This window comes from Lottia gigantea (assembly GCF_000327385.1).
Source record: "Lottia gigantea unplaced genomic scaffold LOTGIsca_2, whole genome shotgun sequence".
In the NCBI taxonomy this organism is placed as follows: Eukaryota; Metazoa; Mollusca; class Gastropoda; family Lottiidae; genus Lottia; species Lottia gigantea.
In genome coordinates, this window is record NW_008708400.1 from 4,516,704 (window position 1) to 4,540,192 (window position 23,489).

General features: G+C 32.9%; 2 protein-coding genes across 2 annotated transcripts; one reads left to right on the forward strand and one right to left on the reverse strand.

Moving 5' to 3' along the window:
- The first annotated feature begins 1,053 nt into the window (after positions 1-1,053).
- LOTGIDRAFT_228371 (hypothetical protein) lies at positions 1,054-17,796 on the forward strand. Its single transcript, XM_009053413.1, has 31 exons — positions 1,054-1,206; positions 1,948-2,123; positions 2,584-2,689; positions 2,957-2,999; positions 3,577-3,666; positions 4,051-4,127; positions 4,385-4,550; positions 4,832-5,152; positions 5,309-5,430; positions 5,527-5,685; positions 6,065-6,140; positions 6,337-6,505; positions 6,771-6,874; positions 7,217-7,366; positions 7,665-7,822; positions 7,979-8,070; positions 8,513-8,663; positions 10,447-10,501; positions 10,712-10,995; positions 11,314-11,478; positions 11,773-11,941; positions 12,252-12,378; positions 12,731-12,909; positions 13,155-13,295; positions 13,540-13,587; positions 13,886-14,034; positions 14,541-14,590; positions 14,886-15,031; positions 15,301-15,378; positions 15,676-15,813; positions 16,179-17,796. Exons 1-31 carry the CDS (start codon positions 1,094-1,096, stop codon positions 16,332-16,334), a joined length of 4,158 nt encoding a protein of 1,385 aa, XP_009051661.1. The 5' UTR covers positions 1,054-1,093; the 3' UTR covers positions 16,335-17,796.
- Positions 17,797-18,309: 513 nt separating this feature from the next.
- LOTGIDRAFT_228372 (hypothetical protein) lies at positions 18,310-20,728 on the reverse strand. Its single transcript, XM_009053414.1, has 2 exons — positions 20,130-20,728; positions 18,310-19,742 (listed from the first exon to the last, which is right to left on the reverse strand). The coding sequence occupies exons 1-2, from the start codon at positions 20,327-20,329 to the stop codon at positions 18,890-18,892; spliced, it is 1,053 nt and encodes a 350-aa protein (XP_009051662.1). The 5' UTR covers positions 20,330-20,728; the 3' UTR covers positions 18,310-18,889.
- Between the last annotated feature and the right edge of the window lie 2,761 nt (positions 20,729-23,489).

The window sequence follows — 23,489 nt, forward strand, 5'->3', positions numbered from 1 at the left end:
GTTTTTATACCAACATTGGCAAGAAAATTAGCCAATGGCAGGCAGAGAATTTGTAATCAAACCATTTTGAACTGAGAACATGTCTACTCCATTGACAAAAGAAAAAGGACAGTTTCCTAATGATGAAACCAAAAACCACGCAGATATTTCATGTTTTACATCATTTTTCATAGCCATGCCGTTTGACAATGTTTGCAATTACAATTATCAACAAATTGTGCATCAAATGTCGAAATTTTAAAAGAAAATCAGCGAATATTTAGTGAGTTTTCTTCGTTCATTGTTACAAAACACGGTTGTTTTCAAAAATCCCTCTCAATTTCTAGCCACCATTTTCAAAACAAAATGGCAACAACAACAAAATGATATCTGGGACAAAAACCTACGAAAAATCTTAGAAAAGTATTAAATCAATCAATGTCAGTGGTTGCAAAAATATTTACAAATCTAGATGCTAAAATATAAAGAAATGACGTTACCATAAACAACAGCGAACCCCATCTTCGAAAATTAAAAAAAAATCGATGAAGCCGTGGTGGAAGCTGCGTGACCTAGTCGTGAATGAGTGCGCGCCGCGCGCTAGCGTCAGTCAACCTCACTTTCAAATTTGGGGTTTCCTCCACAATTCGACCTTGAACCGTATATTTCCGCACGCATTTGCACGAAATTTTACCAACAAAAACAACAAATTTACGTACCATTTTGATCTTGGATATTAGTTTTAGGTGAATAATCATAACTTATCGTCATCAACCCAGATAAAATTGCTCTTTTGTCTTGAAAACACAAAGCACCAAGCACCTGCTGCATTATATTTCGCGCCATTTGCTTGACCCACTTTTATGTACAATTATAAAATAAATTATTTTTTTGAATTAAAACGATATAGAATTTCATTAATTTTTGTTTGAAGTAAAATGGCATCAATATCTGAAAAAGTAAAACTCCTTTAACAAAATCGAGGGAATCCCTTAAGTCACGTGACATTATTTTCTATTTTTTCTTCTCTTCTGATCAGGGATATTATTATGGAGGTTCGCGCCAGATTTTAAGGGCCGACTTGACAGTGTTGTTTTAATGGGATTAGATCGAGATGCCTCTCTTGGGAAAGAAAATTTATTCCCCGTCAAAGCCTCCGAAGGACATTTTACCGAATGAGAAAGTTTTCACCATTCCATTTACTGGAGAAAGGTTCCGAAGCAAGTCGTATCCTTTTTACGCATGCGAGTATCAATGAAATCCAAGATGGCCGCGCTCATGAAATTCATTGTCAAAGACATAAAATTGTTCATAACTTTAAAAACAATGGATCATTTTGTGTGAACTTTAGCCATTACTTGCACAGTTTGTTGGTTTTCCATAGAAACAAATGTCGAAAGATTTTTGTAATATTTCCACTCATGTTTTAAGTTACAGAAAATTCGCCGAAAAACTCACATGGCTGTTGTTTACATTGACAGTTTGTCATTTAATTTGATTTTTCATAAAATTGTAAGTGTTGCCTTTAATTTGATGCATTACATGAAAGATTTTGATATAAATGAGATAAGAAAAACCTAGGAAAGTAAGGACACTGTTTTGAGTCAGCCATGTTGTTTTTTTAAGTGATCTGGGGTTGATTGCATCGTCTGCTAGATTGTGGAAGATGCCGACAGAGTAAACCTTCAATGATGGCTTGACATCTTCAGGAAATGTCATATTTCAATTAATGTTCCCTATTTTGTAAATTAATATTCATACATACGAAAAATTGTGGTGTACATGGAATAGAAAATAACTAGTTTTTGATCAATGACAGATTTCCACAGTATGATTGACCTCTTTTAATCTTTAATTTTGAGTTTTAGATCAACATGACAAGCGACAATTTGATATTTTCATGAAGATTTCTTCCAGATGTGTTATCCAATACAAAATCTTTTCCGAAAATTCCTTAATTGTTGGTAGTGAATATGACAAAAGATGCTCTCTCTACAGGGAAAAAATATGGACTTGTCAATGCACCGGGCATGTCAATTTGTCTTATGAAGAAGCCCATAAATCTGAAAAAGCAGGACACAAAACAATCAAAGATCAGTTTGATGAATGTTTTGAGAGGCCTACATTAGAAGTAGTTCACCACGGTAAATATTTTCATTAAGCTTTAGGTTAGAGATGTGTTTAAATGTCTGAAAGCAGGGATATCTATGTTACTAAACATAGCCACCAGAGGGCACTAGTAGGTATTGAACAACTTACAATAGAAAATTAGTGAATTAAACTGGGGTGTCTATGATAGAACAGAAGTTGCAAACAATTAAATAACTATTTGAGTTAACTATCCTGATTTAACTTTGCAATGTATTATTATCTTCTTAAAAAAACAAATTGATTGAAATTGATCTTAGATAAAAAAAAAAAACATATGCATTTTGATTAAAACAAAAGTAGACATTTCTATCAGCTTTTTATTTGTTGTGATGTGCTGCCAGTGGAAAATAATATGCAATGTAAAATACATTGGCTGAAAGATACCCCCAGGGAATAATGAATTAATACAAAAATTACTTCAAAATGTTTTATGTTTGAATAATTTTTTTCCAGCCACTGTCAGTCTAGATAATTTGGTTGACCAGGCTTGGACAAAAATACAACAGGTTTTGTTAGTAGGTGAAAATGTTGCTCTCAAAGTCAAGGCTGCTGGCAGAACGTAAGAAATCTTCAAATTTTCTCAACCTGGTCATTTTAAATGCAACCTGCCCTAATCTGCAGCTGATGTTCCACAAGGGTAGGACAAAAAAGAGAAACTATTTGAATTCGTCATTTATTGGTAACTGCTCAATACTATTCAGAATTGCTCAATAAATGCATCCCAGCCAAACAGCATGTCATGTGCCAGAACAGGTCTTAGATAACTAATACAGCAACATTTTGTCATTATTACATCTATTATTTTATGTGTGTTAATATTTTTCAGTATTAAAGGAACTATTGTATCTGTTGATAATTGTGGAATGGATGTAAGTAGGATCTATCCATTAAATCAGATTTTTCACATCTAACTATTATATAATTTTAAAAATGAAGATCATCTGTATGCTTAAGAAAGCATCTAAAGACAGCTTGATGTTTCAAAGCATGAAATACGTATGCAAATAAAAATTCTTCCTATGCAAAAACATTTGTATGTATTTGCCTTGTCATGTGTTTATTAGGCTAAAAGGTTTGATGACTTTTTTCCTGCCGGGTATGGTCTTTCACTATACAATGTATATAATTAAACATGTCATTGGCAAAAAAAAAACAAGTCTTGATAGTAAACCTTGAAATGCATGTAAAAGATTCCTGACAAAAAAAAGAGCTGTTTGTACAGTGTATCTGAAAGTATTTTGTCCCTGCTCTGACCAAGTGGCTGAGATAAGTTTATTTGAATCTTATCACAGCCTGCTTGGATCAGTTCAGTGTCAAATATAAACAACAAAATAGGATAGTTTGTTGAATATATTGGAATATTTTTGATGTGTAATCTTATGTAAGCTGATATTTGGAAATTTACTTTGGATATCAAAGTTTTGTCTCGTTATATATAATTTACAGGTCAATCCTACCAGTAATTGCAGTTCACCATCAAGTGATAAAGAAAATAACAACAGTAAAGACCAGCCTAAAAAATGGCAAGCACCAAAGGTCAGGAACTGCAGTCTTTTCGATATTATGATTCCTGTGTTAAAATATTGAGTATTATTAACTCAACGAAGCGGATATTGTACCAGTCTTGCATTAACTGAGCAAAATGTTGGGAAGGATTGTTCTACTGATATAGTGGTACCGATAATTATAGAACCAGATTGTGTCGTATGTAAATTTAAGATTGAACTGTTTCATTAATGTTACAGCCTCAATTTATTGTACTTAATCTGTATTGGATTAAGACCCTCACTAAGTCATCATCAATTGTTATTTATGAATTTTATTGTAGTACATCTGCCTTGTGGTCAAAGGGAGATAATTGGAAATCTTGAACTGTTAAAGGGAGGTAAATTTCAAATTGTCATTTACATTGTATTGTAGTTATTACCATATAAATACAGTATGAGATTGGAAGGAGAAGAAAAAGTTATAAATGCTATTCCAGCTTCAGATTTAGCGTGAGTTTTAATTTCATTTCAATTTTAACTGCATGAATTTCTCAATCACTAAATACGTAACTATATTAGAAAATGAACTAAATTTTGTCAAAGGAGTAACTAAATGATAGTTAAACGTTACAATCTATCCAGTATGTCCAAGCAGTAATGTTTTTATTAAGGAATATTCTTTCAGTAAATCATAATGCAACTAGAAGAACTGGTCAAGGTCAATAAAAATGTGTATCTGTATCTTGAAAGTGTATTGTATATTTCAGTCGATGTGGACGTCCCCCATCTAAAGATTTGATAAGATTATTTATACGAGCTCACACAGTGCGTGCTGGTCAGTCAGCAACTAGTCCCTGGGTTGTAGATGATAAAATGGTGCACAAATATAAATTACCTAAAAAATTTACAGACTTTTTGCTTTCTCCTGCAAAGGTTAGTTTATGTCTGCCCTGTATTCATTGATAAGGGTATTGAAGAATATTATGTTATTTATGGCTGGCATAGAATGTTATTTTAGCAGCTCTGAACAGTTTTCAGAATAAGAATTTAACATCAAGTTTTTGAATTATTATTTTGACACAAATTGATATCTGTACTAGAGTATGGATAGCAATTGAACTATTGATAACCCAAGATATAATGGATATGGAAACACCACCTATAGTTCAAGACATTTGAAATGGTTAATAATTTCTCAACATTATTGGTTGCAGATGACAAGAATAACGCCGCAAATGGTAGAAGAAATCAGTAAAAAGCGTAAAATGGAAGTAGAAGTTGTAGAGAGCTCTTCAGACGAAGATGAAATTGTTTTATCAGAAGTTATTAGGAAATCAATCGGAAAATCTGATGCGTCTGCGAACAATGACTCAGATTCAGATGTACCATTAGTGAAACTCAAATCAAAAAATAATTCTAATGGCTCAGATTCAGAAGACGAACCATTGTCTAAATTAGGTTCTGGTAAAAAATCTCCTAAAAAGAAATCACCCACTAAGTCAAAAGACTCTAAAAAGAAAGATGTGAAAAAAAAGGTGAGAGTTAAAGCTGATTCATAAGTTTTGCTGCCTTTCTGAAAATGCCGAAAAACTCACATGGCTGTTGGCATGTCGGAAAAAAAAATTTTTGTAAAAATATTTTGAAATTGAATTGAATGCCACTACAATGAAATAAATCGTTTTCTTTTTCAGAAATTAAAACAAATGACGCTATTTGAAATAGCAAACAAGAAAGGAAGTAAATCTTCCAATAAAAACTCTCCACGTAAATTGTTTGCATCTACAGTTAATGTCACACCTCCTATTGTTAGACAGTAAGTTGAACACATTATTTCTTCATTCAGTTATACATATATCATAAAGATCTGCATGATTTTTGCTTATTTCATTGTGTGTTTGTTTTATTACAGAATGGTGAAAGCTCATAAAGCCAATAAAGAACATGCATTTCAAGAATTATTAAAGAAAGCTGTACAAATGTTAAACTCTACTCAAAGAAATAATCTTCCCAGCCAAATAAAGGAAGAATTTATGAAAAAATATGAAATATTTAGAGAGAAAAAGTTACTGTGAGTAAAGTTATTTTGTTTTTAAAAGTATTTTATTTTTATTTGATATTAATATTTATGCGCAAGAGCGTGAAGCACAGCCATCTACACTCTTGTGATTCTTTAAATGAGGCCCTTAAGTTTGAAAGTTGGAACTTCACTATCAACTTCTCTCCAAATAAGGAAAAAGATTTATGTTTAAGCAAGGCATATTCATTACTCAATTCATGATAAATTTTCACAAATTAATGTAAGTGCCTTGTCATTAAGTATATACAGGGAATATTTCAAATTAGCCTTGTGGGTAAAGCAATGGGTAGTTATTTTAGTATCTAGAATTTAAAAGCTTCATTGTTTTCTGATTAAGAATGAAGCCTGATATCAATTGATTATTTTTCAGAGCCAAAATGACACCAGAAGAAAAAGACAATTATTTTAAAAGAAAGAGAAAGTTACGAGAACAAGAATCTAAGAAGGTAAAACCACTATATAAAAAAAAGTTGTTTGGAACAGCAGAATTGTAGAAAGTAAAAGTAATAAATGTAAAATAATAGGATTATCGTTGGTCTTTTATTTCATCAGTTGACCAATTCAAAACCAAAATTGTTCCTTTGAATATCTCACTAAAAAAAATTTATTTGCTTTGAAAGCTTTCTTTATGTTTGATTATAGAAATTTGAGGACCAACAATTAAAACAAACACCATTACCTCAACCTAAACTGGTTTCCTGCCCTGAGAGTATACCCAATGAAGTGTTTGGAGATGTTGCTATGGTAACAGAATTTATTAGTTGTTTTAAAGGATTATTGATGCCAAATGATGAATATCCAATATATTCAGGTGAGACTCTCTTTCAAGTTTTAAAATCTCTAGATAGTCTTAATATACCAAGATTAGAGACTCTCAAAAGTCTTTTTATAAATTCCTAAGAATCCTCAGAAATAATAAATTTATTTTGTCTGATGCTTTTGATAAAGATTCACGGATGTAAGCATTGTTTTAATTATCAAATATAAACCCATAGTATTGAACAATCATCCATGTTTTATAAGCAGACAAGTCTGACTAAGATGATTAATCTTGTCATATTGTCATTGTTTTGTAGATGCGTTAATGAAAGCTCTATGTAATGGTGTAGTGGGATATAGTTATTTAAATAGAGTATTAGATATTTTATTACAAACCTTACTACAAGATAGAATAGCTGAGGTGAGTCTTTCTAATGTAAAAGGAACTTATAAAGCATGAGCGTTATTATTATTGGACAGAATTTGAAATGCCTGGATATACAAAAGAATATTCGACTTTTAAGAAAATTGATAATATTATTTTGGTTCTTCCAATATCTCGTTTGAATTATTACCAAAAAAATCATGATACATGAAAATTATAGTGTAATAAAATTATATCTGAAAACTGTTTTATGACAGCACTGAATGAATTCATATTATTTTCTTTATTCATACTGATATAGATTTTAAAACTGCTGTATTTTCTTTTCAAGAAAAGTGTTAAATTGCATCACTGCAGTACATACATATGTTATTTTAGGGCTATGAAGAATTAAAAACAAAATTAAACAATATAGCTATTAACAGTTATACAGCATCAGAATTAGTTAGATTGTGTTTACGAAGCAATGATAGTGGTCAAGAATTAGATGATGAAAATGATGATGAAGAAGAAGATTTTGTGGATGTGGTCTGTTGTATTATTTTGTATTATTATCCTTTGGCCTTAGCATAAAAAATGCCTAACTTGATTAAACAATTGTAAATAATGTTGAATATAAGCAGTAAAGCAAAGATATATATATGTGCATTGAGAATATTCTAAATATCAAGCAGTCCAGTATATTTTTGGTTAATGTAAGTACTGATGAACTATCTCAAAAATAAAGTGAACTACAGGTATTTGTGATTTAAATTGTCAATAAATGTGTACACAGGTTTATTAGTTGAGTTATTTTACCCTCATGTTTTTGTTCTCTATTTTCCAGCCTCAGAATATTATAGAAAAATTAGAAGATAAAGAGTTTTACCAACTAGAACCAACTGATAAATTAGCTATATTAAAAGGATTATGTCTACGTATAATGGGATCTTATTCAGTTCAGGAATATATGGAAGGCAAACAGACTCAGGCCAATAAACTGATGTAAGTTTGTATGTTCTGTGGTATTTTTTAGTGATGCTAAGTTAATAGCTACTATGTCATTTGTGGAAAACATTTTGGTTACTTTGCCTTACCAAGATATATGCTCCATATCCAAGCAATATAATTATTTTTTGACTGTTATATTTTTATGTACAGGAAACAGAAATGGGTAGGCCAGAAAGAATTAAATGAACAATTAAAGCAACAAGATGAGGAAGAAGATAAAGACAAACCTAAAGATGATGCAGGTAACTTGCTTGTGTGTGATATAAAAAATTGACTGAATCAGTTATGAGGTTTCGACAATAAATTGATTGTCAGTAGAAGAAAATAAAAATCATTATCTGGTAACATTAAGAGCCAAATATTATGCTGGCAAATGCAGTACCTGAAAAGTTAATATTAAAGATTTGTGTTGACAAAATGTAGACCAATTACATTTCAGATCGCCCCAAAAATGGGACTACAGACATACATAAGGATGTATTGTATGTACCACTTTGAAATTTATCCAAATTTCTCTTGATGTAAGAGCAGAACATAGTATAAATTTCGTTATGTCCATGTATTTTAAAAAACTAACATAATATAATTAGTTAACTTTTGCTTTACTGCTGTACTAACATTTGGTGCTGGACTGTTGTAATATTTCTGTAGGATTAATCACAGCATCTTTCTATGGTACTATAGATAAAGTCGACTCTGATGCTCCTGCTACGCCTGCTGAATCTATCAAAGCTGAGAATGAAGATGATATCATATCCTCTGTAAGAAATAGGCGAGTCAGTGCTGCCAAATCAGCAGCTGAAAAAGCCAAGAAAGAAAAGCAAAGACGCAAGGAGTGAGTATTTGAAACTTTTCATGTTCACAGAGTTAGGTCTTAATGGTATTAAGCAATTGTAAGTATGACATACAGATACAGCTTTATGGAACAACAATTACTGGTTAAAGTTTTTGTTCCATAAAGCTGTGGCTATATGTAGGTCCCAGAGTTGTCCAGTTGATAAAATCCATAATTAGTTACTTATAAACTAGTGTCCCAAAGAAACGATACCACCTGTTTGCAACGACATAAAAGAAAAACTAAACAATGCAGAAGTTTAGGATTGGTGTTATGCTTTTGAGAAATCCTTTCACAACATCTGTACAAAAATTTAATTTCAATAAAATCTGTACAACCAATATGACAAGCCTTTAAAGATGGGTGGGTCGAAAAAAGAACATTTGGTTAGAGCACTGATCACAGAAACAACGGGAAATGTCACACCACAGGTCACAAAGTCAAGTCAGTAGCGGGTATGTCCACCGTGAGCATCAATACATGCCAGAACACGCCTACGGACTGATGCCGTCAAACGTCTGATGACGTTGGCAGTTATGCGTTGCCATTCCTCGAGGAGACATCGTTCCAAGTCCTGGACGTTGACTAGAGGCACACGGTGACGTCGGATTTGCCGATCGAGGTGGTCCCATAAGTGCTCGATGGGATTCATGTCCGGTGAACATGCGGGCCATGGCAAAACCTGTACGTTGGCGTTGGCAAGGAAGTTCTGTGTCAATCTTGCTGTGTGTGGCCTTGCATTGTCATGTTGGAAAAGGAGTCCACGAGGCTGTTGCTGAATAAAGGGCACCACAACAGGCCGTAGGATGTCATCAATATAACGCTATTCATTCAGGTTTCCACGAATTACGACAAGCCTCATTTTGACGTCACCACATATGCCACCCCAAACCATTAACCCTCCACCTCCAAACGGCCGGACCTGTTGGATACAGTTAGACGCCAAACGTTCACCAAATCATCGGTATACAAGCTGCCGTACATCGTTTTTGAAGATGAGGAATCTGCTCTCATCAGAGAACATAACACGTGCCCAGTCCCGCCGTTGCCAACGTTGAACTCGCCTGGCCCAGATCAGTCTGTTGTTCCGGTGTCGAGGCGTCAGGAGCGGTCCGCGGTAGGGATGACGTGGCCAGGTACCATACTGCCGTAGTCTCCTGTAGACGGTCTGTGGACTGATCCTGTGTCCCAGTGCTGTAGCCGCCGTGAACGTCGCTGTTATAGTGCGGTTCCTCAGGTGTAATACCCGGATGTAACGATCTTCACGGGGCGTGGTTACTCGCGGTCTTCGTCTGACCTGTCTGACGTAACCACTGCATCAACCTGGTGATAGTGATGCGTGCGCAGCCCAACCTTCTGGCGACGTTGACGTGTGTCGCTCCTTGTTGGACCATTCCAACGGCTCCCTCTCTCTCTAGATGGCTGTCAAACGTGGCATATCTTGTGTTCTTTTTGTTGCTGTGATATCAACGTGTGTGATCAGCCGTTTTATACAGTTTTTATGCAAGTGCAGAACATGCTAGAGAGGGAAATGTCAGTTACACGAAATTTACGTTTTTTCCCAGAAGTGATCACGTGTTCCCGGTATTTTTATCGACTATGCTGTGTTTGGGATGTGCAATACAAATTGGCATGTTTTCATATTAGACAATTCACTTAGTAAAAAACAATTTTGAAAATAAGTTGGTATCGTTTCTTTTGGACACTAGTTTAGCATAAGGATTCAATAAGCTGGTAATACATGTAAATAAATGACTATTTCTCTTTCTCCTATAATTTATAGATTTGAAAAGAGTATGATAGAGCAGAAGAAACAGAGACAATTAAAGACCATGCAGGTATGCAAAAACTTTTATTTCAAGTGGTATTCATCGATGTTTTGGCAAAAATCCTTCATTTGTTCTGCATAACATTGCTACTAAGCAGACAGGGGGAAAGTAAAACTTCATTCAAAAGACAATATACTTGATTATCATTAATGCACTTTGGTGTGATTTATTAGATTTTAAAAACATTAACAGAGTTAAAGAAATTTGAATATTTTGTAGGAGGCAATAGAGGCAGCAAGACAAGTTTTACGATTTGTACCGATTGGTTTTGATAGACATCACAATCGGTACTGGATGTTCAGTAAAACAACACCAGGGTTATATATAGAGAAGGGCTGGTTTACTCAAGACTACAATCATTGTGTTAAGCTAGAAGGAGATAACACTGATGAGGATGATAAGCCCATTGCTAAATTATGTACACCCACTAAACAAAATGGCACTGCAAGTCCAAAGAAATCACCTAGAAAATCTCCCAAGAAAGCTTGTAATAATGATCCAAGGTAGGAAATCAACACATAAAGTTAAAAAAAAAAACTCTTTACAATCCCTTCAATCCTGGATCCTGCACAATGTGTTTATTCCTTAGACATGTCTTATTTACTGAAAGAAGACATTGTTGTTATTGTTAAGTATTCTATAGAAATGTCAAGATCTTTTAATAAGCAACATGTATCATTCAATCACAATCATTAGTAGAAATATAGTTCTTGAAAATTGACTATGGGAAGAAGAGTATGCATCAATTTTTGAAAACAAAAAAGTTGCCTGATTTTTAAATGGAGTGGATAGCCTATTCATATCTATGGTCTTTGTTTCAGTATACCTCACTATTCTCAGAATCTATGGTATGAGTATGATACTAGTAAAGATTTAGATGAGTTAATAAGTTCTCTACATCGTCAAGGTATACGAGAGAGTGAACTGAAGAAAGAAATTAAGAAGAGATATGATGATATATCAAAAGCTATTTATAGATCTAGAAGGTAATAACTAATGGCAGACGAACTTCTTTAAAACATATCAAGCATGTTTTTTGCGATCTTTAAATCAAAATGTTGATTCTGTTGAATGCATTCAATTTGGCCATATGTTTTTTTGTTTAATTTTATCATAAACCAATTTTGTGTAATTGAAGATATCTTGTTTTTATTATAGATACATGATTCTTTACCATTGCTTTTATTTTTTGCAGAAATGAAGATTTGGTATATGAAGTAGATCTTGCTCTCTTTATACACATAAATGTACACTTTAAAACTTAATTTTAATCATTTTAGATCAAATTTAGAGTTACGAGAATCTAATGGTGATAGTGAAACATTACAAGGTATAAGAAAAGAATTATTAGATCTAGAAGTTCGATTACGCAGTGGTGGGCTAGGTGGTGTTCCCGATTTTAAAACTTTTGAAAAAAAAGTAGAAACCTCAAGTGAATTAAAAGATTTTGTAAGTATACTTAGATCAGGGGTTTTCAACCCGGGGATAATTTTGATATTTTATGGGGATAAGGAGGCACTTTGTTGTCTAGCATAGAATAAGGTTGACAACCCAGGGCTTACATGAATGAAAACATTGTCTATATTGTAGCTTAAATTGCTTGACATTGCCTGGTTCAGACATCAATTGATTCTTTGTACCATTGGATATTTATGTTGCTTTTATAAATCTTGTTAAGCGTAGATTCTATATGAATTACAATATGTGAAATCCTCTTTTCAATCATCTTAAAAATAAACTGTTATTATCTTATTATCAGGGTGCATTACTATTAGAAGTGGAGGGTCATGTTTTGGAGAAATTTATTAAATATTTCATGAAAAATAAACAGCAGTTAGGCCCTACGCCCAGTGCAAATACTGTCAAACAAGACAATTCAGATGATGGTAAGGATATTTTGTTTTATTCAAATCTGTTTCTGATCCAAAAATACTTTTTTCATTAGTCTTACATCCACCACTATAACTCAATATTTTTGACTGACTAGAGATTGATTTTAGTTTGGAGCAATATGAACCCTCAATAGGATTTCTTCACCTTACAATAAAGCACAGTTTTTATGGTAAACTTAATGCCTTGTCCACCTAATGGTTGATTGAAATACTGTAACATTTTGTCAAACTGGATTCAAAGACTGAGACTCAGTATGGGTTGAAGTTGGGGGTCAATCGAAATAAACTCTCTGGATGGCCTTTTCCACTGAGAAATCACAGAATCATACTTTTTATTATTTTACAGATTATGATGATGATGAAGTTGTGATAATTGAAACTGATGGAACGAAAAGACCCATAACCCATAAACATCGGCAGAGATGGCGGGATGCTGTAGAGAACTGTGCTACCTTCTCAAGATTCCATGTTTTAATGGGAATGTTGGAATATTGTGTAAATTGGGATAAGTCAGTAGAAGCTGCAGTAAGTTTGATAATAAATTATTGTGTTGGATTATGGGCATGCTCTCAGACCTCATGATGCTTCCCGGAGTTGACAATTGATCGCTATTTAGAAAGTCCATATTGCTGTTATTGTCATTTAATATACTTAATTGTTCCTAATAACACATTGATTAATTAAGCCAGTGATATTTATTAATATATTAATTACTGTTAATTGTCAATATTAAAGAAATGTATACAAAATATTATCTGTGTATATTATAGAAATGTAAGATCTGTAGGAAGAAAGGTAATGATGATAGACTATTATTATGTGATGACTGTAATCTAGCTTTCCACATGTATTGTTTACGTCCAGCACTTACTGATGTACCTGAAGGGGAATGGTTTTGTGCTGCTTGTGTGGTAAGACATCCTACTTATTCTTTTGATACAGAATCAGTTAGAGCTGGGCAATATTGGTTGATATCATATCAAATATTAAATGGGTATATATCGCAATATCTATTAAGTAGGGTTTTTACTGCGTTGTTTTTTTTTTATTTATTTAACAATAAATATCTCTAAAACAAAAACTCAGTCTTTAATATCATGAAAAATATATGCTTCAAATATTAAGTATTCTTATCAATGTTTTATGTTTTTCTAGCACAAGAGGAAGCCTATCCAGTTTTATCCTGCACGTGGAAAGAGTGAAGTAAGTCAAGTTTAGAATTGTGATATATCTACCTTTATGTCGCCTCTGTACTGCTACATATTTTGATGGAGTATAAACATTTGGAATGAAAAAATATAATTGAGTAACTAATTTAGTAACTTCCCTTGAATTAGCCAAACAAGAGTCAATTTCAACTTTTGAACAGCAAGAAGCAAATAATCTTTCCATGAATATTTTGTTTTTGCCTTTATCTTAATCTGGTTATCACTATAGATGCTTTCAATACATAAATGTACACAACGCCAGACTTATATCACCATGTTTTCTATTGTTTCAGTTTGAAGTAATAGAAGAAGAGAAACCTATAATAATTCATGAATTAACTTGTACTATATGTGGTGGAGATGAAGATCTTATAAATTGTTCAGAATGTCCCATGTCATATCATACATTCTGTCATGAACCACAGTTTCGATATCCACCAAGGTACAATTTTTATTGTTTAAGGAACACTAGGATACTCTCATAATGAACATAAAAATAATATCATCAAACTTTACTAATAAGATTATAATATATTCATCAGTTTGACTTACCTGATGTCATAACTAGCAACAGAACAGTAGTTTGAGGATTTGAATCTTATGTTCATTCTTAGATGTATTATTCCTTTGAATATCCCTAATGGCCTTTAATTGTCTTAGAATATTCTCTTTCTTCTGATTCTCAGACACTATTTATTCGCTTCTTATGCTTTCTAAACTAGAAAGTTGCCCTCTCTCAACACTGTCAGTGGTCGAGAAAAGTAGAACGTAATACTCATTTCATTTCCTGTGGTCTAAGCAGAAGACAAAATAAATGCATACCTAAAACATTATTTGAAATGCTTGACAATTTGGTGTTTAATGTCAGACGATTTGACTTCTTTGTCAGTTAATGGAATATAAAGTCAAAATGAAATAGATTTAACTATGACTTGTTTTTTTCTGTAGAGGAAACTGGCAGTGTATGAAATGTAAAGGTAGTAAGAAAAGACGAAGAGGTGAGATAATTAATTTTCAAAATTAATTTTATGATTATTACTAAAGTGAGGTCTGGTTTGTTAGTTTTAATGTAACAGTTATTCATTATCAATACCATATAAGAATGATATATTCTTCGCTAGCTATCTAGTCTCAGAATGTTGTTTTCCGGATACCTTTGCAACTGTGGTGCCATATATATATAGGAGAGACATCCAAACCTCTCTCCACCAGAATGTAAAACAGCATTGCACACTGAAAAGGAAGATGGAAAATTATGTGAAAAACATTTAATGAATATTTTATTTTTGATAGGACCAGTCTACTATAGTGATGATGATGAAGATTATGTTCATTATCCTAAACCCAAGCGTAAACGAGGACCATATAAAAAGAAAGTTGTTATTGAAGCTGATGATTCACCACCAAGAACATCAAGAAGAGCTCCTTCAGAATTATCGGTAAGGTTGTTAGCAGAGAAAATCAGTAATGAATTCAAACATATACACAATAAGTTAGTCATAGTCCAATTTAAATGGATATATTTTGAAAGTTAAGTTGGACACTGAATATCTATTTGTTTATTCATTGTTTTTTAAGAATTTAAATGGCGTGAGAATACAGGGTTTTCTCCCAGTACAAAAAACATGAAGAAAACTTTTCAACTACCCTTTAGATTCACAAGTCTTATGAAAATGAAGTATTTTATTTTTTTGGTTGTTTATTGTAGATATGTGAGGATATATTAAATGAATTAGTTAAAAATAAAGACAGTTGGCCATTTGCTGAAGCTGTGAACAAAAGAGCTGTAAGTTGAGTTAATTTATTACCAGACCATCTTATGTATCATTTTTGTTTGCCAAATATTATTGCATGAATACTTTATAATATTTCTAAAACACTAAATTGGTCGATATTCTACAATGGAGACATCAAAATTCAAGGAATCCTATCTATCAGCTGATGAAATGGTAATTTTTCCTCTGAGAATTTACATAAATTTCAAGTCAAGATATTAACATTCATTTTAGCAACCAAATGTTTTGATGAGGGGTTTTATAGCAGTCTTTACAATAAGATTAATTAATAATAATATTTATTTCAGGTACCTGATTATCATACTATAATAAAACATCCTATGGATTTTAGAACTATGAAAAATAAATTCCTATTGTATTCCTCAGCACAAGAATTTGTAGATGATTTGGCCTTAGTCTTTAGAAACTCTGCACTATATAATAAGGTAGGAGTCATATATTGAAAACAATTCCCCCCTCCCTTGAAAGAAAGCGAAAAATCTAAATTGGTATTAAAATAACTTAGTCCTTACTTAAAGGGATTGTAAAGAGGATTTCTAAATTTTGTATGCTTTTCGGGAACACTGATAGCATTGATTTGCACTATTTCCAATTTTCAATCAGATGTCTGTGGTTCCTCCAATTCCACTAAAAATAAGTGTTTGCTTGTATCACATAAGACCTTAGCAAAATTATGTTATTATTGTCCCCGATACACATACAAAAAGTAAGAAAACCTCTTTACAATCCCTTTAAGTAAGGTGTAGAAAAGTCGATGGTCTAGTCATTTATTTTGTTTACTTTATTGCAGGAGGATTCCGATATTTACCAGTGTATGTTAAATATGGAGAAACACGCCAGAAAACTAGTATCATCACGGTTACCAAACCATATATACAGTCGTGATGTGGTTGCTAATGGTTACAATGATCATGGTAATAGCAGTAAACGAAGTCGACGTAGATGAGATATTACTGCTCCTAAATAGTCTTTTAAACAGTTGATCCAATTAAAAAATTATGCTGTATATCTGGCAGTTCCTACAAAATTACACTATATTTTGGCATGTTTAGCTGTGATATGCAACTTCAGCTTTAGATATTTGACATGATATGGAATATATCAAATAAATGTAGGCTTCTGTACTGTAGTATATGCTAAATTTTACAGTGGCTGCAATTTACAGAGCTAGATTGTTGGTGTATTGTAAATTTAAGACAATTGTATAAATTTTAGATGTAAATATCCAGGACAACTCTGATTGGTTTCCATTGGGAATAAAATATCCTGGACCAATTAGAATTGTTGAAAATAGTTCTGATCTTTCTCACTGAGAAGACTGTAGCCAGTTAGTACTCTTTGATAGTGCTTTGTACATATTTCTCAATCAAAATATTGCCAGAAGCTTTGAAAAGGGAAGCATAAACTAATACACTTGCTGGATTCAAAATATAGACATTAAATAGCCAAGTGAAAGATTTGCTTGTTTGATTCATTGTATTTTGGGGTTAGAAATAGAACTTATACAGTAGTCCTTGCTAGCCTTGTTAAATCTACTGATATAAATTATATCTGAAGGCATACAAATAGAAAAATCTTATCGATTTAAGTTCAAGGAATCTCATTTGTCAATTTGTACAAATACACTTGGCAAGAAGCATGTTTTCCACTGTAGGCTTCGTCCAAATTGAAAATGAATTTTGTGGTGTCCAATTTTTTTGTGTAAAAATATTTGAATTTAATACTGTATATATATATATATATATATACATATATTTTAAAATAACTGTTGTAATAGGTTTTATTTTCACCATACAGGTCTAATTTTAGTTGTAAATATTCAATAATGGGCCATGTATCACCACCTTACGTCACAGTTATGAAAGGAAGTCATAAATGCAGCTTAAAAGCTGATTTAATGATCTAAAATATAAATACATGTAATGCCTAGTCCAATTCATAAGATGTACCCATGTTTCTAAAACTTAATGCATTTTGTTTCATTCTAAAAAATGAAAAAACTTTACCTGTGGTGTGCAAACAGAATTAGACTTTGCAATGTACATTTACTGCAATATTCTAAATATTTCAAAATCACTTATATAATTATGTAATCTATTGAATGGGAAATCTTTTGCTATTAGATCAGAGGCTGTCATGATAAACTGTCAACAAATATATCATGGACTAATTCCTTCAGTAGTAAGTAATTACGTATTGCGCAGGCGCTGTTCAATATTTATTATAAAACCTAATTTAACCTGGAAACATTCATTGACTGATTTTCCCAGTATGTTACCCAAAAACTATCAGATTTCTTCAAATCCAATATAAACTGTGCCTTTTGGTTACAAAACTTGTAATTCTTGTTTAACTAATTTCTTGTGTAAATTGGCTTCTGAAAAATGAAATAATAAGTACTTACCTTATTTGTGATGTTAATCTATTACTTCAGCTGTCAGTGACTGGTGGACAGAGCCCCAATTTTCTCACTTGGTTTCCCTGTTTGAGGTAAATTTTGACTGCAGTTCTATCTGAATAACTTTCAAGATTTCAAATTGGCGAATAAACTTGTTTGGTTATAACCATAAGTTATCCAGATAGAAATATCTACCTTTGCACTGCGAAACCAAACAAGAAGCTATCCAGATAAGAATATAACATTGGCTGTCACGTAAATAAACACTCAAAATGGCATCTCTTGTTGGTGGGAACATTAGGATGGAAATAATTGAAAATCACAAGTAAGGGATTAATAAAGTACACGAATACGCAGTGCGGCTTTATTAATAGGATTGCAGGGCCGAACCAAATACACTTCAGGGTTAATAAGAGTAAAGCAGTAGCTCAAATTCCACAGGAACTGGTTGAACCAAGTTTACAGAGCTCCAACCCGAGAAAAATTGATATATAAATGAGTGAAACCGCATGATCTGCAGACAAAATGTTAAAATATTTTATTTAGGCCATACATGGATTCAATTGACTTATTGCAAGAGAGCATAATATATAACCGAAATAATCCTCAGGCAGTGGCGGGGCCAAAGAGGGGACAGCCTCCCCCTCGCAGCCCAAGGCAATCTCAGATATTTTGCCCCTCGGACGTAAACCTGGCTCCGCCACTGTTCTTATCTTTTCAAATGTACCACTCGTTGTATGATGCCTTTAATGGGCGTATTTGATACAACGAACTTATCTTATCTAGGGGAGGGGCCCGACTAATCCAGTTTGATCTACTGATGTAAAGGTAACATAAAAATAATAATTGTAAGGACTTACAACTTGTGTGTATTAACACACTCTATGAATTCAAAAAAGAGTATTAATACATAAAAAATATCAAAGTTTATTTTGATATGGAAGGGGATATATGTCACAAACCTGGAGTCACAATTTTAACATGAATCCTTCCTTTAATACCTACTGCTAGCCTACAACTGCATTTCTAAGTACGTGTTTACTGTCCACATAATAAGCATTCCCACATAAGATAATATACGACAATTTTGTGCAACAGAAAATTTAATAGTCTTCGTCAAAATCGTCAACTTTTCCTCTCGTAAGCATTAGCCATTTTCGCCTTTTTTCATAATAAGGTAAACTCCTTTCTCTTTCTTCTTTACGTTTCTTCATATCATCCAGCTTACAATAAAACTCATCAATCCTCGAATGGAGAGGCTTTGGCTTTACTTTCATTTTGAGATTCAGAAATTCCCGCATCATGTCTTCTGGTGGATCGTCCTCTTCGTCTTCATCGTCTGCTTCTTCAATTTCATTTCCCTGCCATGCAACACTAGGACGACATTCAGTTACACGCGGGAACTTCACATTCACTTCCGATTTCGATGTCGGTTCCTCGTCTATACTCAGATTCTCAAACGTGGAATCGAGTCTTTTGATTATGCTACCATGTCTTTTAATGGTTCCGCGATCTGTCGATTTTCTCGATCGTGAGGTACGATCGTCTGAAGAGTAAGGACGAGTCGAAGGTTTTCTGAAACTAGGTAATCGAGTGATGCTACTTTTAGCGTTTCTTAGTAAAGGGTTATAATCATCTTCGTCATCGCTGGAATTTCTCAGTTCTTCAAAATATCTTTCTTTTTCTCGAAGTTTTTCCAGAAATTTTTCTCCTCTTTGAAAGCTTGTCTCCCTCTTTTTGAGACCTTCTTGGTACCATTCATCGCGCACAGCACTTAAAGTTTGTAATTTCTCTTTTAGTTTGGGTGTTATATACGTTCCCATTAACATTGGCGAAGACGGGGTTCCTCTCTTTACTGGACTTTTTGACTTTTTGGAATGTCCCGAGGGTGGTTTCTGTGCACATGCATCCGAATCTACCTCATCCTGTTTCTTTACTTTGGTTCTACCCAACAATCTACAAGAACAAATGTTTAAAGTGTATATTATGGCGATATAACGTATATCTATAAAATATTTGGAATGCAGAGTTAAAACTAAACCTTGAACTTAAACATGTATTTAATATATTGAAGAAGGTTTACTTCCATATAAAACCCACCATGCTTTATATATAAAAAAAAACCCAAATAATTTAACACTGCAAAACGAGAACGACAGGTCTGGAACATGCTCCCTTCGAAATCTGATGATTCTAACATTTCTGCCTATCTGGATATTCCACATAAAACATATATATCTCAGTTATTATAATGTGAGGATGTTTATATTAATATGGCGGGGGATATGGATCACAAAGCTAGTGTCACAATAACGAAATGAACAAAAAAGAAATATTACTTACTCTAATGAACCGGTTGTTAAGAAGTTATCACATTGTTTAATCTGTGTTAAAAAGTGGTTTGTACTAACTTTACTTCTTTCAATATGATATATAGAATATTTCTGTTCTCGATCAAACTGGGCCAACCTCTGTTTTAAAAATACACTGGCTAAGTTATTTTTATTGTTTAAATTACTGTTTGAACACTTGGCTTTACTCATCTTGATTTATTTGAAGACGTATGGTCAAACTCACTAAACGAACTGTGCGTTAAGATCTGTGCTATAAAAGACAGACTTGGTAAATGTGTTTTCTGATAAGTGTCCTTTTTGAAGAAAAAATAAAACGGTACTGATTACATTTCCATCGGCGCCTTGACAATTTGACTTTGCTATTCCTTGATGAAACACTTTTAATGTTGCGACAAAAAATCATTTGTGGCTCCAAACAGCTACAGTTTACCCCATTTCTGAAATTGTCCTTATTCACTTTGCAAACAATATAATGTGCACACTTTAATGTTGTTCACATTACATTTTGGTCCAAACTATCAAACTGCATGTAGTTAAACACGCTAGCGGTCCTTAAAACTGAAAACAAAAACACTTCAGTCCTTCTTTGTTTTCCAAATGTTTCTCTACACTCTAGGCCAACTCTTCAAAGAATTATCAAACCATAACTTAAGCTAATTTACGCCAATGGAATTATTTTGGCCATCTCTTAGTATACAATCTCAACACAGTGTCTTTCTCTAGCAAACATACAATGTCTCGGATGTTAGTTAACGCCATTAATATTATTTTTCTACGGAAAAAAATCCATTACCCTGGTTGCAAGCAACCAAAGGGAAATTTTGCGCTTCAGGTACAAATGCAACTTTGAAAATGCATTTATTGGAGGCCCAGTCGTCAATTCTTGTAGAAAATGGCGTTGTTTGTCACCGAGATTCTAAACAGCTATACCGGATTGTTGAGATAATCTCACTATGAGCAATGGTTTATTCAGTGGTGTGGGATTAATATGTAATTAATCCAATAAGCCTATATAATGTATAGATAACAGGATTATTTCTAGCACTGTCGAGATGACCAGCAGGATTATAGGTCTCGGCCTGGTGTTTTTATTTACTTATATCGGACTCCATACCTTTTAGTAGACTATTATTTAATATTTTAAATTCAAGAGAGTGAAGAATGGCTGAATGTTTTTGGACCATAACCAAATTTAAGATAGTTAATCACTTTGTTTCCGGAAATAACACCAATTCGAAATCCGATGTTATCCGTGACGCTTTGATGATCAATAATGCTATAGCATTTCGAATTTTGCACAAAAATAAAAACACTTACCACCCATAAACCCAGCGACACCAATTAAGACACAAAACTGTCACCTACTTGAATTTAGGTATATTATACACGTCATCGTTGTCCAGAAAGAGAGAAAATTGATTATGTTCAGCTCACTTCTCTCAAACAAGACAACCTTTATTATTCTCAAACAAGACAGTGCTCATTACACTCAGATAAGAAAGACTTTATCATTCTCAGACATGATAGAGTTCATTAATCTCAGACAAGGTATTGTTTATTACTCTCAGACAAGATAGTGTTTATTTCTCTCAGACAAGATAGAGTTCATTTATCTCAGACATGATAGAGTTTATTACTCTCAAATAAGAGAGAGTCTATTACTCTCAGATAAGAGAGAGTTTATTACTCTCTGATAGTGTTTTTTTACTCTCAGACAACATAGAGTTTATTACTCTCAGACATGATAGTGTTTATTACTCTCAGACATGATAGTATTTATAACTTTCAGATAAGAAAAGAGTTTTTTACTCTCAGGCATGAGAGAGTTTATTACTCTGACAAGATAGTGTTTTTTTCTCTCAGACAAGATAGAGTTTATTACTCTCAGACATGATAGAGTTTATTACTCTCTGACAAGATATATTTATTGATCTCAGACAAGATAGAGTTTATTACTCTCAGACATGGTAGTGTTTATTACTCTCTGACAAGACATATTTATTGATCTCAGACAAGATAGAGTTTATTACTCTCAGACATGGTAGTGTTTATTACTCTCTGACAAGACATATTTATTGATCTCAGACAAGATAGAGTTTATTATTCTCAGATAAGAGTTTATTTCTCTCAGACAAGATAATGTTTATTTCTCTCAGACATGATAGAGTTTATTAATCTCAGACATGATAGAGTTCATTAATCTCAGACAGGATAGTGTTTATTACTCTCAGACAAGATAATGTTTCTTATTCTCAGATAACAAAGAGTTTAACAAGTGTTTATAACTCCCAGATAAGAAAGAGTTTATTACTCTCAGACATGATAGTGTTTATTACTTTCAGACAAGAAAGACTTTTTTACTCTCAGACAAGATAGAGTTTATTACTCTCAGACAAGATAGAGTTTATTACTCTCAGACTTGATAGTGTTTATTACTTTCAGACAAGAAAGACTTTTTTACTCTCAGACAAGATAGAGTTTATAACTCCCAGATAAGAAAGAGTTTATTACTCTCAGACATGATAGTGTTTATTACTTTCAGACAAGAAAGACTTTTTTACTCTCAGACAAGATAGAGTTTATTACTCTCAGACTTGATAGTGTTTATTACTCTCAGACAAGATAGTGAGTGTTTTTTACTCTCAGAAAAGAAAGAGTTTATTACTCTCAGAGATTTTTTAATAGTGAACAGTTTTTCGAATTTGTACCTATTGAGGGTCCATAGAGCTACTTCAATTTATCATATCTAGTTATGCCTTTTTTGGAGAAAATCTGTTCCACAAAGGATTGACCTTATCTAAACTCAGATAACTACAAGCACTTGATAATTGGATATAAACACAACAAAGGGATTAACAATGGATTAACAGGATTAATATGATTAATGATAATCATCATTATAACTTGGGTGTTAAAAAGTCGAACTGTGGTGACTCTATGTCTATCATTTATATAAAATAAACACGACATTGTGATAATAACTGTTGGTAAAGTAAATCTCATATTGAGACTTCTATATTTCTTTCATAATAATATAAATCTTACATTACAAATTAAACTGTTTTTTGTGAAAATTTGTAACTAATACAGCACACCACATTACTGATTATACCAAGTTTATTACCTTATATACTATGTGCTGACTATCAAAGGGGTGGCAGGATAACAAATTAAGTTGCAAGTGGCTTCAGGTATTCTAGTGGGAAAGATTTCACTTTACATTTTAGATTCAGAGAAACACCAAATGTTTTTACATGATATTTATTTAACCTGCTAAGAGATGAGGTTTCCATTTTTAAATATACAACTGGCAATTAGCTTAATATTATTATATTTAATCTATATACAG